At 65.0% G+C, this 12,923-nt stretch overlaps 1 protein-coding gene across 1 annotated transcript; it reads left to right on the top strand.

Moving 5' to 3' along the window:
- The first annotated feature begins 440 nt into the window (after window positions 1-440).
- Window positions 441-5,392, top strand: CHLRE_06g250550v5 (uncharacterized protein). The gene is made up of 4 exons (XM_043062591.1): window positions 441-848; window positions 1,069-3,523; window positions 3,623-3,843; window positions 4,212-5,392. The coding sequence occupies exons 2-4, from the start codon at window positions 1,141-1,143 to the stop codon at window positions 4,782-4,784; spliced, it is 3,177 nt and encodes a 1,058-aa protein (XP_042923297.1). The 5' UTR covers window positions 441-848; window positions 1,069-1,140; the 3' UTR covers window positions 4,785-5,392.
- Window positions 5,393-12,923: the final 7,531 nt, after the last annotated feature.

The raw sequence follows: 12,923 nt of genomic DNA on the forward strand, positions 1-12,923 counted from the left end.
TATTCGATACCTAAAGACCGTACGTGTACACATGAAGCATAGCCGCGGTGCCGCGCAGCAGTCTCCTAGGCCATACTTCAAGGGTCAGCACCACGGCTGCGGCTACATAGCATTCCCTTTGTCCTCTCCTGCCGTCGACCCTCCCCTTAACACCCCTCTGTAACATCCGCATTCTTAACACGAGATTGTGTTATTACATGCTGCTTGCGGGGCACGCCCCATGGATCGCTAGGCGGTCCGCTAGTGCGCAATACAGAACATGGGCACGGGCGAGGGTCGGGGTTGGTGGGTTCATGGGTTCGTGCACTGGTCGCGTCGCCATGAAAGGTCGCGGTGTGGCACGTTTTCCATAACGGTCATGTCGAGAGCTACGGCCAGGCTCATGCACATCGGTGATGCATAAACTTCCATCTGAATACACGGTATTTATTTGCAAATCCCAATTGGGCTGCATTGTGTGACATCGCCTTTGACAAGGTCACGCCTTTGACAAGCCGCGCTCTCCAGTCGTGCGAGTCACAGCTAATGGTTCGTGCACAGTACATACAAATGCTCGATGCACATGTCTGGATTAGCGCTTAGCTTGACGCAGAGTGTTCCAACGGTCGCGACATCCGCGGGGCATCTGACGCCGGGACTAAGGGTCCGCCTCCCCTTAAGAACCATTGGGTTGCTTCTGCATATCTACTTCTACCACCATGCTTCACTCGAGCCGGCTGAGGTGCCTCCCGAAGGGGTGCCTCATTGGCCAGGCGCGGCCCTGTTGCGTTACTCGCCACGCTGTGCCACTACGGGCAGTTGCTGTGCCTCGGGCTACGACGGGGGGCTCAGCGCCAGAACAGCATGAGGTGCGTGCACACCGCCGGACCAGCTAGATTGACTGCCAGCTTACTTGCCTGCCTTGTGCTCCCGCGGTCGTGACGTTGATTGGACTTGAGGGGCACACGGTTCCAAATGGCTCGATGATTGCTTCGCTCCCCTGTGGCTCATCAGTGGTCGGTCCACAGTCCACACTCGTCACGTCACGTCACGCATCCACCGTTCCAACTCGGTCCCACACACGCACAGAACATGTCGCCCGGCGGTATCCGTGTGTATCCTCTGAGGCTGGGGAAGGGAATACGACTTCGATCTGCCAAAATGGACTGGAATGAGGCATGCCCAACACAGATGCCCGCCGCCACCCAGGCGTACAACGAGAAGACGCCGTATCCCATTGTCGACCTGTGGCTGCATGACGGGTTAAGCGGCTGGGCCCCGGTGCAGCTGCGGCTGGTGTTCGACAGCCAAGACTGCTACGTGCTCAAGCGCCTCCGCCGCAGCGACGACGCCGACGTGCTGGGCCTGGAAGTGGAAGACAGCTTGGGACTGCTGGCGCTGCAGCCCGGCGGTCCCCTCATGGTCATCGCCGCCTGCAAGCCCACTGGAGAGCTCAAAGCAGGAGGAGCGCTAGGGGGCGCCGGAGGTGCCGCTGCCGGTGTGCGTGCCGCGGCGGCCGCCGCGGCGGCTGCGCGCGCCTCAACACCGCCGCCGCCGGCCTTCACAGCCGCATACTCCATCAGCCAGCAGCAGCAGGCAGGCGGCAGCAGTGAGGTATTGCTGGAGGTGACCTTGCCCTCGCTGCTGACCGACATGGGGGCCGGCGGCGGCGGCGCAGCGGGTGTGCAGGAGCCGGCAGACCAGCAGCGGATGACGCTGTTACTCGTGCAGGTGCAGCCAGTGCCCCAATCACGCCAGCCCGTGAACATGCAGTCAACCCCCTGCCCCGTGACGTGGCAACGGCAGGCTGGCGGTGATGGTGCCGGTGGCGCCGGCGGGGCCCTGCTTCGGGGCCTGCCGGCCGCCATGCTGCCGGAGCTGCCCCCACAAGGCCGGCTCCTGGTGCTGCCGGCACAGAGCCTGGCGGTGCTGGTGGCGGCACCGACCCAGGCCACAACGGCATTGGCGGCTGCTGGAGCCCCTGCAGTGGCTGCCAAGCCCCACCCGCCGGAGGTGTTGACCGCCGCTGCCGCCAGCAGCAGTGCCGCCAGCAGCAGCACCGCCAGCAGCAGTGCCTCGGCCAGCGGCCACAGCACTACCAGGGCCCGCGTCGCCGCCACCCCGCCACCGCTGGCCTCGCCTCCCCTGCTGGCGCTGTTCATCGTGGGCAGCCCAGTGGAGGGCGCGGATGCGGGTGGGCTGCTGCAGCTGGTCGCTGAGGAGCCGTTGCAGTTGGAAGCCTTGATGCAGGCCTGGGGACTGGCGCTCGACTGCATGAAGCAGCAGCAGCGGCGGTGGCGGCGGCAGGCAGTGGAGGTGCGCCTGCCCCAACTAGTGCCCAGCACCGCAGCTGCATCCGGCGAGCCGTCATTCGCCGTGCAGTGGCCGCGTGTGCCCATGTGGCTGCTTGCTGCGGGCCCGGACGCAAGGGGTGCGGGTGACGACAGCTCGGGGCCGGTCCTGTGCTGCCAGGCTGAGGCCCTGCAAGCGCTGGGCCTGCAGCCTGGAGACCGCCTGGCCCTGCACCCGGAGGGGCCCGGCCGTGTGATTCTGGTGGTGCCACCCAGTCGTGGCAATGCGAGCTGCAGCCTCGCCGGCAGCATTACCCAGCTGCCCACTGCGGCTGCCACGCACAAATCGGGCCTGCAACTGGGCGGCAAGACCAGCAGCATCACCTTTGACCCGCACGTCTCTGCGGTGCAGCTGCACCAGGCGATTGCCGGTTCGCCTGGCGGAGAGGAGAGCGGAGTTGCGCAGTGGCAGAGTGGTATCCGCGTCCTGATGCTGCAGCCCACCATCAGCAGCAGCAACTCGGCAGCAGCTGATAACATGCGGCGGCTGCAGTCGCGGGCGACGTGCTGGGTCCTGCTGGCCAAGGCGGCCCAGACGCGGCAGAGCACGGCTGCAGCCGGCAGCAGCAGCGGCAGCGGCAGCGGCAGCGGCAGCGGCAGCGGCAGCGGCAGCAGCGGCAGCGGCAGCGGCAGCGGCAGCGGCAGCAATGGAGGCGGCAGTGGCAGCGCTAGCTGTGAGGCTGTGGCGTCGTTCCCAAGCTTACAGCCGCTACTCCTGCACGACCCGTCAGCGTCCGCACGGCTGTGCCTGGTGAAGCTGCAGCGGCCGCCGCCGAGCAGCCGTCAGCAGCCAGCGGCCGCGGGGATTGGCGCCGCAGCCAGCAGCCGTGGTGGTGCCCGCGGTCGGGGCCTGCTTGACGACGAGGCAGCGTGGTGGAGCGTGGCTGCGGCGCGGCCTCTGGAGGCTGGCGATCTGCTGGCGTTTGTGGGCGGACGCGTCGTGTTGGCGGCTAGCTTGCAGTCGGGACTGCTGAACGGCTTGGCGACCGGGGCGCTGCGGCCGGAGCTGCGCCAGGAGCTGCGCCGGCGCTGCCAGCCAAGAGCTGCTGCTGCTGCTGCAGATGGGGCTGCTACGGATGCTGATGCTTCGGTAGATAGCCTGGAGCTGGCGGCGGCGTTAGAGGCGGCGTGGGCGCTGCTGGGGACTGTGCACACATGGCCTTACACCTGGTCACCGCTGCGCAACGCCGGCGGTAAGACATGCATGGCAGCAGCAGGCGCATGTTGCGCATTCTTCGTTCATGGTCGGGGGTATTGTCCAAGTCGTTATTATTGTGTTGTGTGGCTTGCAGGCGACAACAGCGGCAGCAGCAGCAGCAGCAGCGCCTCAGCCGCCGGCGGCACCTCCCAACTGCACCTCGTGCTCATGTCGCCGGATGGCTGCTACGGTGGCGGTGTGGTGGGGCTGGTCAATGACCCTGCCTTCAGACCCGCCTGGGTGGCAGAATTGACGACGGCGGCAGCTGGCGGTACTGGCGGCGGCGGTGTCAGCGGTGCGGAAGCCAACTGCATGGTAAGTTCGGCATGGGGATGACCGTACGTATAGCAGCGGCATCTGGACAATGATCGAGGCGGGTGCAAGGTGCAGAGGATGGACGGAAGTAGCACTGGAATCATGGGATGGGTCGGGGCGAGCACCGGGTTGGCTAGGGAGAGCGCCGGAACGGGCGGAGTACGGGATAGGGGGCGCCCATCCGAAAGCCTGGTCCGGTTTGCTTGACTCGGGGGCTGGCCCGACCCCCGTCCGACACAACCTCCTCCTCAGACCGCCAGCTGCCGATGGTAGTCGGTGGGGCATTCACGCATTGATGTTCGCTTCATGGTCTGCTGCCCCTGTTGAAACCACGCGTGCGTACATGTGCATACATATGCCTGTTGCAGGTGGTGGGCGTGCAGTTGGCGCCGGGCGATGCGGTGGTGCCGCTGCTGGTCGCCACCCGGCGCCTGGAGGCTGGGGAGCACCTGCTGCTGGACCGCGGCCCGGACTGGCGCGAGCAGGTGTGGCAGCTGGTCGCAGCCCTGAGGCGGATGAGCGGTGGTGCGGCAGTGGCGAAGGTGCTGTTCGGCAGTCATGAGAATGAGGATCATCTGGCAAGTGAGGAGTATGAGGAGGCTCGCGGCGGCGGTGCACGTTGCGGGGACAGCAGTGCTGCAGATGCTAGCGGTGTTGGTGCTGGTGCTGCCAGTGAGGAGGGGGTGATGGCGGATGCGCAGCCTGCTGCAGTGGAGGTCAGGACCACTGGCGAGGTGGTCAGCGGGTCGGAAGGGTTAATGGTGGCCTCGGTAGCGGAGCAGCAGCAGAGGCCGAGCGAGGCGCAGGCGGCGGAGGTGGAGGCCGATGCTGAGGCAGTAGCGGCGGAGGCACCGGCTGCTGCAGACGGAGACGGCGGGCGGGTGGACGTTAAGCACGGGGGTGCAGGGCTTTGGCGGTTATTGCGAGGTCTGACGCGGTGACAGGAAGATAGCAAAGTAGATATTACGCGAGATGGCAGGGCTCTACATTTTGCTGCTGCGGTGAAGGAATGAAGCGGCTATTTGAAGGTATAATAGGAGTGGCATGGCAGTGGCAGGGTGGAGGAGGTGCTTGCGTTGAATGTGTTTGGTGGGGGCAATGCAGGCGGGCTGATGGGTTTGTGGGGAGGCTCTGGCTGGGTTGCCCAGCGCTGGCCGAGCAGGCTGTAAGTCGTTGCTTGCCGCACCGCGGTCACCGCTCCGTGTGTGGATGTCATGGAAGTTTACGAAGAGCTGATGGCCTCAGCGTGTGGGTTACGTCTTGCATACAGATGCATCGTGGCTAGTGCACGAGCGGGCAAGTCACGGCCAGTCACGTGGGGCCGTAGGGGAGAAGCTGCTGAGTAGTGCAGGTGCACGTCCAGGTCAACTTGGCCGGTGTGGGTTCTGGCCTTCTGGGCCCAACCCAACCGAGCATGTGTGCATAGGTGCCTGCACAGCAACCATTATTTCGTGACAAGCGTACGTAAGTAACGCGAAGCAATATCTTCAGTAGCACGCATGCAGTTGCACACCAAGTGTATGTCCATGAGATTGAAAAGACCGGAAAGGTAGAACATGTCATCAAGCCCACACCCGCGCCCACGATGTGCGCCGTGCGCAGCCAGCATGCTCTTAGCACGCTCGTAGGGCCACAATAGGTGGGAAAGCACGCCCGGACATTCGTGGGGCAGATGCGCGCGCGGGTGCCGGGCCCGTTTCCAGCATGTGCGGCGTGCGCGGGGGCCTGGGCGCCCGGCCACCGTGTGGTCAGGGCACCGCTAGCAATGTCGGGCTGAGTGCCGTGTTTGCATGCCAACTAGTGTAGCTTGACATAGCGGGGCGGGGCAGGCGCGCCGCACAGCCTCCGGGGCACTTGTGCTACGCTACACATGCTGCCCCGCAGCGGGCAAGCGCGCGCGGGCACGCCCACACACGCCCACAAAGGCAGCTGCACTCCTGCTGCGCGCCCACAACCACATGCCCTGGACCCTCTTGTGCATAGCAGCTGACATGTCACATATGTTTCCCGTACTATGACGCCGGCAGCCGGCCTGCGCCCGGTCGCACGCCCCGGGGCTCGTGACGGGTTTACCGAGCGACGGCGGCGGTGATGCAGGGTGAGAGGGAGGTGCACAGAGGGACGTGTATATATCATACGGGCTTTGCGTCGCCCCATTTGCTGTCTTATGTCCCTGCTGTGTATCACAGCCTTGTCACATAGGCTTACGGCCCCTGTGGGCGCCGGCCGATGGCACAAGAGCGTCGGCTCGCCTGGCTGGGCAGCGCTCAGGGCCCCACCATGGCGCCGCGGCCTGGGCTCCTGCGTGCTATGCCCTGCCGGGCGCGACTGCAGTGGCGGCTGCTGGTCTCATAGTACAAGCTAGCTGAGAGTCCAGGCGCCGACTGTGCAAGCGGCGGAGGGGCCGGGCGGGCCCCGGTAGCCCCGAGGTGGCGCGGCGAGGGTCGCCGGTGACGGCACGGCGTGGCACTTCTGCGCCATGCGGCTGCTTGCCTGTGCAAGTATTTCATATTACATATATAATACGTATCTATGTTGCGTGTGGGGCAAGGGGCCTCGGGGCTGGTGCAATGAATTGTTTTCGCCTTTCCAGCGCGACGGACCCTCGCGCGAGCCACGCAAGGCCGGGCTAAAAGTCGCCACTTTCCTGGCGTCGGTTCCTCCATATCCCTATCAGCATATGCGGTCAAGTAAAAGACCGCAAACAAGATACCTTGGAGTCGGGGTAGGCCGACTCATTCCGAGATGCGGACCCGCCAAACATGCCGACATGCCCACACGCGAACCAGCGTTGTGCGCCCTGCCCAGCCAGTATGCTGTGGGCATGCTTCTATGGTCAAAAGCCTAGTCCAAGCATGTTGGGGCATTTGTGGGGCCGCCACACAGGCGCTGGGCCCGTCTATGGGCACTGCGCTGGGAGGGGCTGCCGGGCGCCCGGCCACCGTGTGGTCAGGGCACCGCTAGCAATGTCGGGCTGAGTGCCGTGTTTGCATGCCAACTAGTGTAGCTTGACATAGCGGGGCGGGGCAGGCGCGCCGCACAGCCTCCGGGGCACTCGTGCTACGCTACACATGCTGCCCCGCAGCGGGCAAGCGCGCGCGGGCACGCCCACACACGCCCACAAAGGCAGCTGCACTCCTGCTGCGCGCCCACAACCACATGCCCTGGACCCTCTTGTGCATAGCAGCTGACATGTCACATATGTTTCCCGTACTATGACGCCGGCAGCCGGCCTGCGCCCGGTCGCACGCCCCGGGGCTCGTGACGGGTTTACCGAGCGACGGCGGCGGTGATGCAGGGTGAGAGGGAGGTGCACAGAGGGACGTGTATATATCATACGGGCTTTGCGTCGCCCCATTTGCTGTCTTATGTCCCTGCTGTGTATCACAGCCTTGTCACATAGGCTTACGGCCCCTGTGGGCGCCGGCCGATGGCACAAGAGCGTCGGCTCGCCTGGCTGGGCAGCGCTCAGGGCCCCACCATGGCGCCGCGGCCTGGGCTCCTGCGTGCTATGCCCTGCCGGGCGCGACTGCAGTGGCGGCTGCTGGTCTCATAGTACAAGCTAGCTGGGAGCCCCAGGGCCGACTGTGCAAGCGGCGGAGGGGCCGGGCCGGCCCCGGTAGCCCCGAGGTGGCGCGGCGAGGGTCGCCGGTGACGGCACGGCGTGGCACACCTGCGCCATGCGGCTGCTTGCCTGTGCAAGTATTTCATATTACATACATAATACGTATCTATGTTGCGTGTGGGGCAAGGGGCCTCGGGGCTGGTGCAATGAATTGTTTTCGCCTTTCCAGCGCGACGGACCCTCGCGCGAGCCACGCAAGGCCGGGCTAAAAGTCGCCACTTTCCTGGCGTCGGTTCCTCCATATCCCTATCAGCATATGCGGTCAAGTAAAAGACCGCAAACAAGATACCTTGGAGTCGGGGTAGGCCGACTCATTCCGAGATGCGGACCCGCCAAACATGCCGACATGCCCACACGCGAACCAGCGTTGTGCGCCCTGCCCAGCCAGTATGCTGTGGGCATGCTTCTATGGTCAAAAGCCTAGTCCAAGCATGTTGGGGCATTTGTGGGGCCGCCACACAGGCGCTGGGCCCGTCTATGGGCACTGCGCTGGGAGGGGCTGCCGGGCGCCCGGCCACCGTGTGGTCAGGGCACCGCTAGCAATGTCGGGCTGAGAGCCGTGTTTGCATGCCAACTAGTGTAGCTTGACATAGCGGGGCGGGGCAGGCGCGCCGCACAGCCTCCGGGGCACTTGAGCTAGCTGCCCCGCAGCGGGCAAGCGCGCGCGGGCACGCCCACACACGCCCACAAAGGCAGCTGCGCTCCTGCTGCGCGCCCACAACCACATGCCCTGGACCCTCTTGTGCATAGCAGCTGACATGTCACATATGTTTCCCGTACTATGACGCCGGCAGCCGGCCTGCGCCCGGTCGCACGCCCCGGGGCTCGTGACGGGTTTACCGAGCGACGGCGGCGGTGATGCAGGGTGAGAGGGAGGTGCACAGAGGGACGTGTATATATCATACGGGCTTTGCGTCGCCCCATTTGCTGTCCTATGTCCCTGCTGTGTATCACAGCCTTGTCACATAGGCTTACGGCCCCTGTGGGCGCCGGCCGATGGCACAAGAGCGTCGGCTCGCCTGGCTGGGCAGCGCTCAGGGCCCCACCATGGCGCCGCGGCCTGGGCTCCTGCGTGCTATGCCCTGCCGGGCGCGACTGCAGTGGCGGCTGCTGGTCTCATAGTACAAGCTAGCTGAGAGTCCAGGCGCCGACTGTGCAAGCGGCGGAGGGGCCGGGCGGGCCCCGGTAGCCCCGAGGTGGCGCGGCGAGGGTCGCCGGTGACGGCACGGCGTGGCACACCTGCGCCATGCGGCTGCTTGCCTGTGCAAGTATTTCATATTACATATATAATACGTATCTATGTTGCGTGTGGGGCAAGGGGCCTCGGGGCTGGTGCAATGAATTGTTTTCGCCTTTCCAGCGCGACGGACCCTCGCGCGAGCCACGCAAGGCCGGGCTAAAAGTCGCCACTTTCCTGGCGTCGGTTCCTCCATATCCCTATCAGCATATGCGGTCAAGTAAAAGACCGCAAACAAGATACCTTGGAGTCGGGGTAGGCCGACTCATTCCGAGATGCGGACCCGCCAAACATGCCGACATGCCCACACGCGAACCAGCGTTGTGCGCCCTGCCCAGCCAGTATGCTGTGGGCATGCTTCTATGGTCAAAAGCCTAGTCCAAGCAGGTTGGGGCATTTGTGGGGCCGCCACACAGGCGCTGGGCCCGTCTATGGGCACTGCGCTGGGAGGGGCTGCCGGGCGCCCGGCCACCGTGTGGTCAGGGCACCGCTAGCAATGTCGGGCTGAGTGCCGTGTTTGCATGCCAACTAGTGTAGCTTGACATAGCGGGGCGGGGCAGGCGCGCCGCACAGCCTCCGGGGCACTTGAGCTAGCTGCCCCGCAGCGGGCAAGCGCGCGCGGGCACGCCCACACACGCCCACAAAGGCAGCTGCGCTCCTGCTGCGCGCCCACAACCACATGCCCTGGACCCTCTGGTGCATAGCAGCTGACATGTCACATATGTTTCCCGTACTATGACGCCGGCAGCCGGCCTGCGCCCGGTCGCACGCCCAGGGGCTCGTGACGGGTTTACCGAGCGACGGCGGCGGTGATGCAGGGTGAGAGGGAGGTGCACAGAGGGACGTGTATACCGGTACATCATACGGGCTTTGCGTCGCCCCATTTGCTGTCTTATGTCCCTGCTGTGTATCACAGCCTTGTCACATAGGCTTACGGCCCCTGTGGGCGCCGGCCGATGGCACAAGAGCGTCGGCTCGCCTGGCTGGGCAGCGCTCAGGGCCCCACCATGGCGCCGCGGCCTGGGCTCCTGCGTGCTATGCCCTGCCGGGCGCGACTGCAGTGGCGGCTGCTGGTCTCATAGTACAAGCTAGCTGGGAGCCCCAGGGCCGACTGTGCAAGCGGCGGAGGGGCCGGGCCGGCCCCGGTAGCCCCGAGGTGGCGCGGCGAGGGTCGCCGGTGACGGCACGGCGTGGCACACCTGCGCCATGCGGCTGCTTGCCTGTGCAAGTATTTCATATTACATACATAATACGTATCTATGTTGCGTGTGGGGCAAGGGGCCTCGGGGCTGGTGCAATGAATTGTTTTCGCCTTTCCAGCGCGACGGACCCTCGCGCGAGCCACGCAAGGTCGGGCTAAAAGTCGCCACTTTCCTGGCGTCGGTTCCTCCATATCCCTATCAGCATATGCGGTCAAGTAAAAGACCGCAAACAAGATACCTTGGAGTCGGGGTAGGCCGACTCATTCCGAGATGCGGACCCGCCAAACATGCCGACATGCCCACACGCGAACCAGCGTTGTGCGCCCTGCCCAGCCAGTATGCTGTGGGCATGCTTCTATGGTCAAAAGCCTAGTCCAAGCAGGTTGGGGCATTTGTGGGGCCGCCACACAGGCGCTGGGCCCGTCTATGGGCACTGCGCTGGGAGGGGCTGCCGGGCGCCCGGCCACCGTGTGGTCAGGGCACCGCTAGCAATGTCGGGCTGAGTGCCGTGTTTGCATGCCAACTAGTGTAGCTTGACATAGCGGGGCGGGGCAGGCGCGCCGCACAGCCTCCGGGGCACTTGAGCTAGCTGCCCCGCAGCGGGCAAGCGCGCGCGGGCACGCCCACACACGCCCACAAAGGCAGCTGCGCTCCTGCTGCGCGCCCACAACCACATGCCCTGGACCCTCTTGTGCATAGCAGCTGACATGTCACATATGTTTCCCGTACTATGACGCCGGCAGCCGGCCTGCGCCCGGTCGCACGCCCCGGGGCTCGTGACGGGTTTACCGAGCGACGGCGGCGGTGATGCAGGGTGAGAGGGAGGTGCACAGAGGGACGTGTATATATCATACGGGCTTTGCGTCGCCCCATTTGCTGTCCTATGTCCCTGCTGTGTATCACAGCCTTGTCACATAGGCTTACGGCCCCTGTGGGCGCCGGCCGATGGCACAAGAGCGTCGGCTCGCCTGGCTGGGCAGCGCTCAGGGCCCCACCATGGCGCCGCGGCCTGGGCTCCTGCGTGCTATGCCCTGCCGGGCGCGACTGCAGTGGCGGCTGCTGGTCTCATAGTACAAGCTAGCTGGGAGCCCCAGGGCCGACTGTGCAAGCGGCGGAGGGGCCGGGCCGGCCCCGGTAGCCCCGAGGTGGCGCGGCGAGGGTCGCCGGTGACGGCACGGCGTGGCACACCTGCGCCATGCGGCTGCTTGCCTGTGCAAGTATTTCATATTACATATATAATACGTATCTATGTTGCGTGTGGGGCAAGGGGCCTCGGGGCTGGTGCAATGAATTGTTTTCGCCTTTCCAGCGCGACGGACCCTCGCGCGAGCCACGCAAGGCCGGGCTAAAAGTCGCCACTTTCCTGGCGTCGGTTCCTCCATATCCCTATCAGCATATGCGGTCAAGTAAAAGACCGCAAACAAGATACCTTGGAGTCGGGGTAGGCCGACTCATTCCGAGATGCGGACCCGCCAAACATGCCGACATGCCCACACGCGAACCAGCGTTGTGCGCCCTGCCCAGCCAGTATGCTGTGGGCATGCTTCTATGGTCAAAAGCCTAGTCCAAGCAGGTTGGGGCATTTGTGGGGCCACCACACAGGCGCTGGGCCCGTCTATGGGCACTGCGCTGGGAGGGGCTGCCGGGCGCCCGGCCACCGTGTGGTCAGGGCACCGCTAGCAATGTCGGGCTGAGAGCCGTGTTTGCATGCCAACTAGTGTAGCTTGACATAGCGGGGCGGGGCAGGCGCGCCGCACAGCCTCCGGGGCACTTGAGCTAGCTGCCCCGCAGCGGGCAAGCGCGCGCGGGCACGCCCACACACGCCCACAAAGGCAGCTGCGCTCCTGCTGCGCGCCCACAACCACATGCCCTGGACCCTCTGGTGCATAGCAGCTGACATGTCACATATGTTTCCCGTACTATGACGCCGGCAGCCGGCCTGCGCCCGGTCGCACGCCCCGGGGCTCGTGACGGGTTTACCGAGCGACGGCGGCGGTGATGCAGGGTGAGAGGGAGGTGCACAGAGGGACGTGTATATATCATACGGGCTTTGCGTCGCCCCATTTGCTGTCCTATGTCCCTGCTGTGTATCACAGCCTTGTCACATAGGCTTACGGCCCCTGTGGGCGCCGGCCGATGGCACAAGAGCGTCGGCTCGCCTGGCTGGGCAGCGCTCAGGGCCCCACCATGGCGCCGCGGCCTGGGCTCCTGCGTGCTATGCCCTGCCGGGCGCGACTGCAGTGGCGGCTGCTGGTCTCATAGTACAAGCTAGCTGGGAGCCCCAGGGCCGACTGTGCAAGCGGCGGAGGGGCCGGGCCGGCCCCGGTAGCCCCGAGGTGGCGCGGCGAGGGTCGCCGGTGACGGCACGGCGTGGCACACCTGCGCCATGCGGCTGCTTGCCTGTGCAAGTATTTCATATTACATATATAATACGTATCTATGTTGCGTGTGGGGCAAGGGGCCTCGGGGCTGGTGCAATGAATTGTTTTCGCCTTTCCAGCGCGACCGACCCTCGCGCGAGCCACGCAAGGTCGGGCTAAAAGTCGCCACTTTCCTGGCGTCGGTTCCTCCATATCCCTATCAGCATATGCGGTCAAGTAAAAGACCGCAAACAAGATACCTTGGAGTCGGGGTAGGCCGACTCATTCCGAGATGCGGACCCGCCAAACATGCCGACATGCCCACACGCGAACCAGCGTTGTGCGCCCTGCCCAGCCAGTATGCTGTGGGCATGCTTCTATGGTCAAAAGCCTAGTCCAAGCAGGTTGGGGCATTTGTGGGGCCGCCACACAGGCGCTGGGCCCGTCTATGGGCACTGCGCTGGGAGGGGCTGCCGGGCGCCCGGCCACCGTGTGGTCAGGGCACCGCTAGCAATGTCGGGCTGAGTGCCGTGTTTGCATGCCAACTAGTGTATCTTGACATAGCGGGGCGGGGCAGGCGCGCCGCACAGCCTCCGGGGCACTTGAGCTAGCTGCCCCGCAGCGGGCAAGCGCGCGCGGGCACGCCCACACACGCC

Source organism: Chlamydomonas reinhardtii, chromosome 6, assembly GCF_000002595.2.
Source record: "Chlamydomonas reinhardtii strain CC-503 cw92 mt+ chromosome 6, whole genome shotgun sequence".
Lineage (NCBI taxonomy): Eukaryota > Viridiplantae > Chlorophyta > Chlorophyceae > Chlamydomonadales > Chlamydomonadaceae > Chlamydomonas > Chlamydomonas reinhardtii.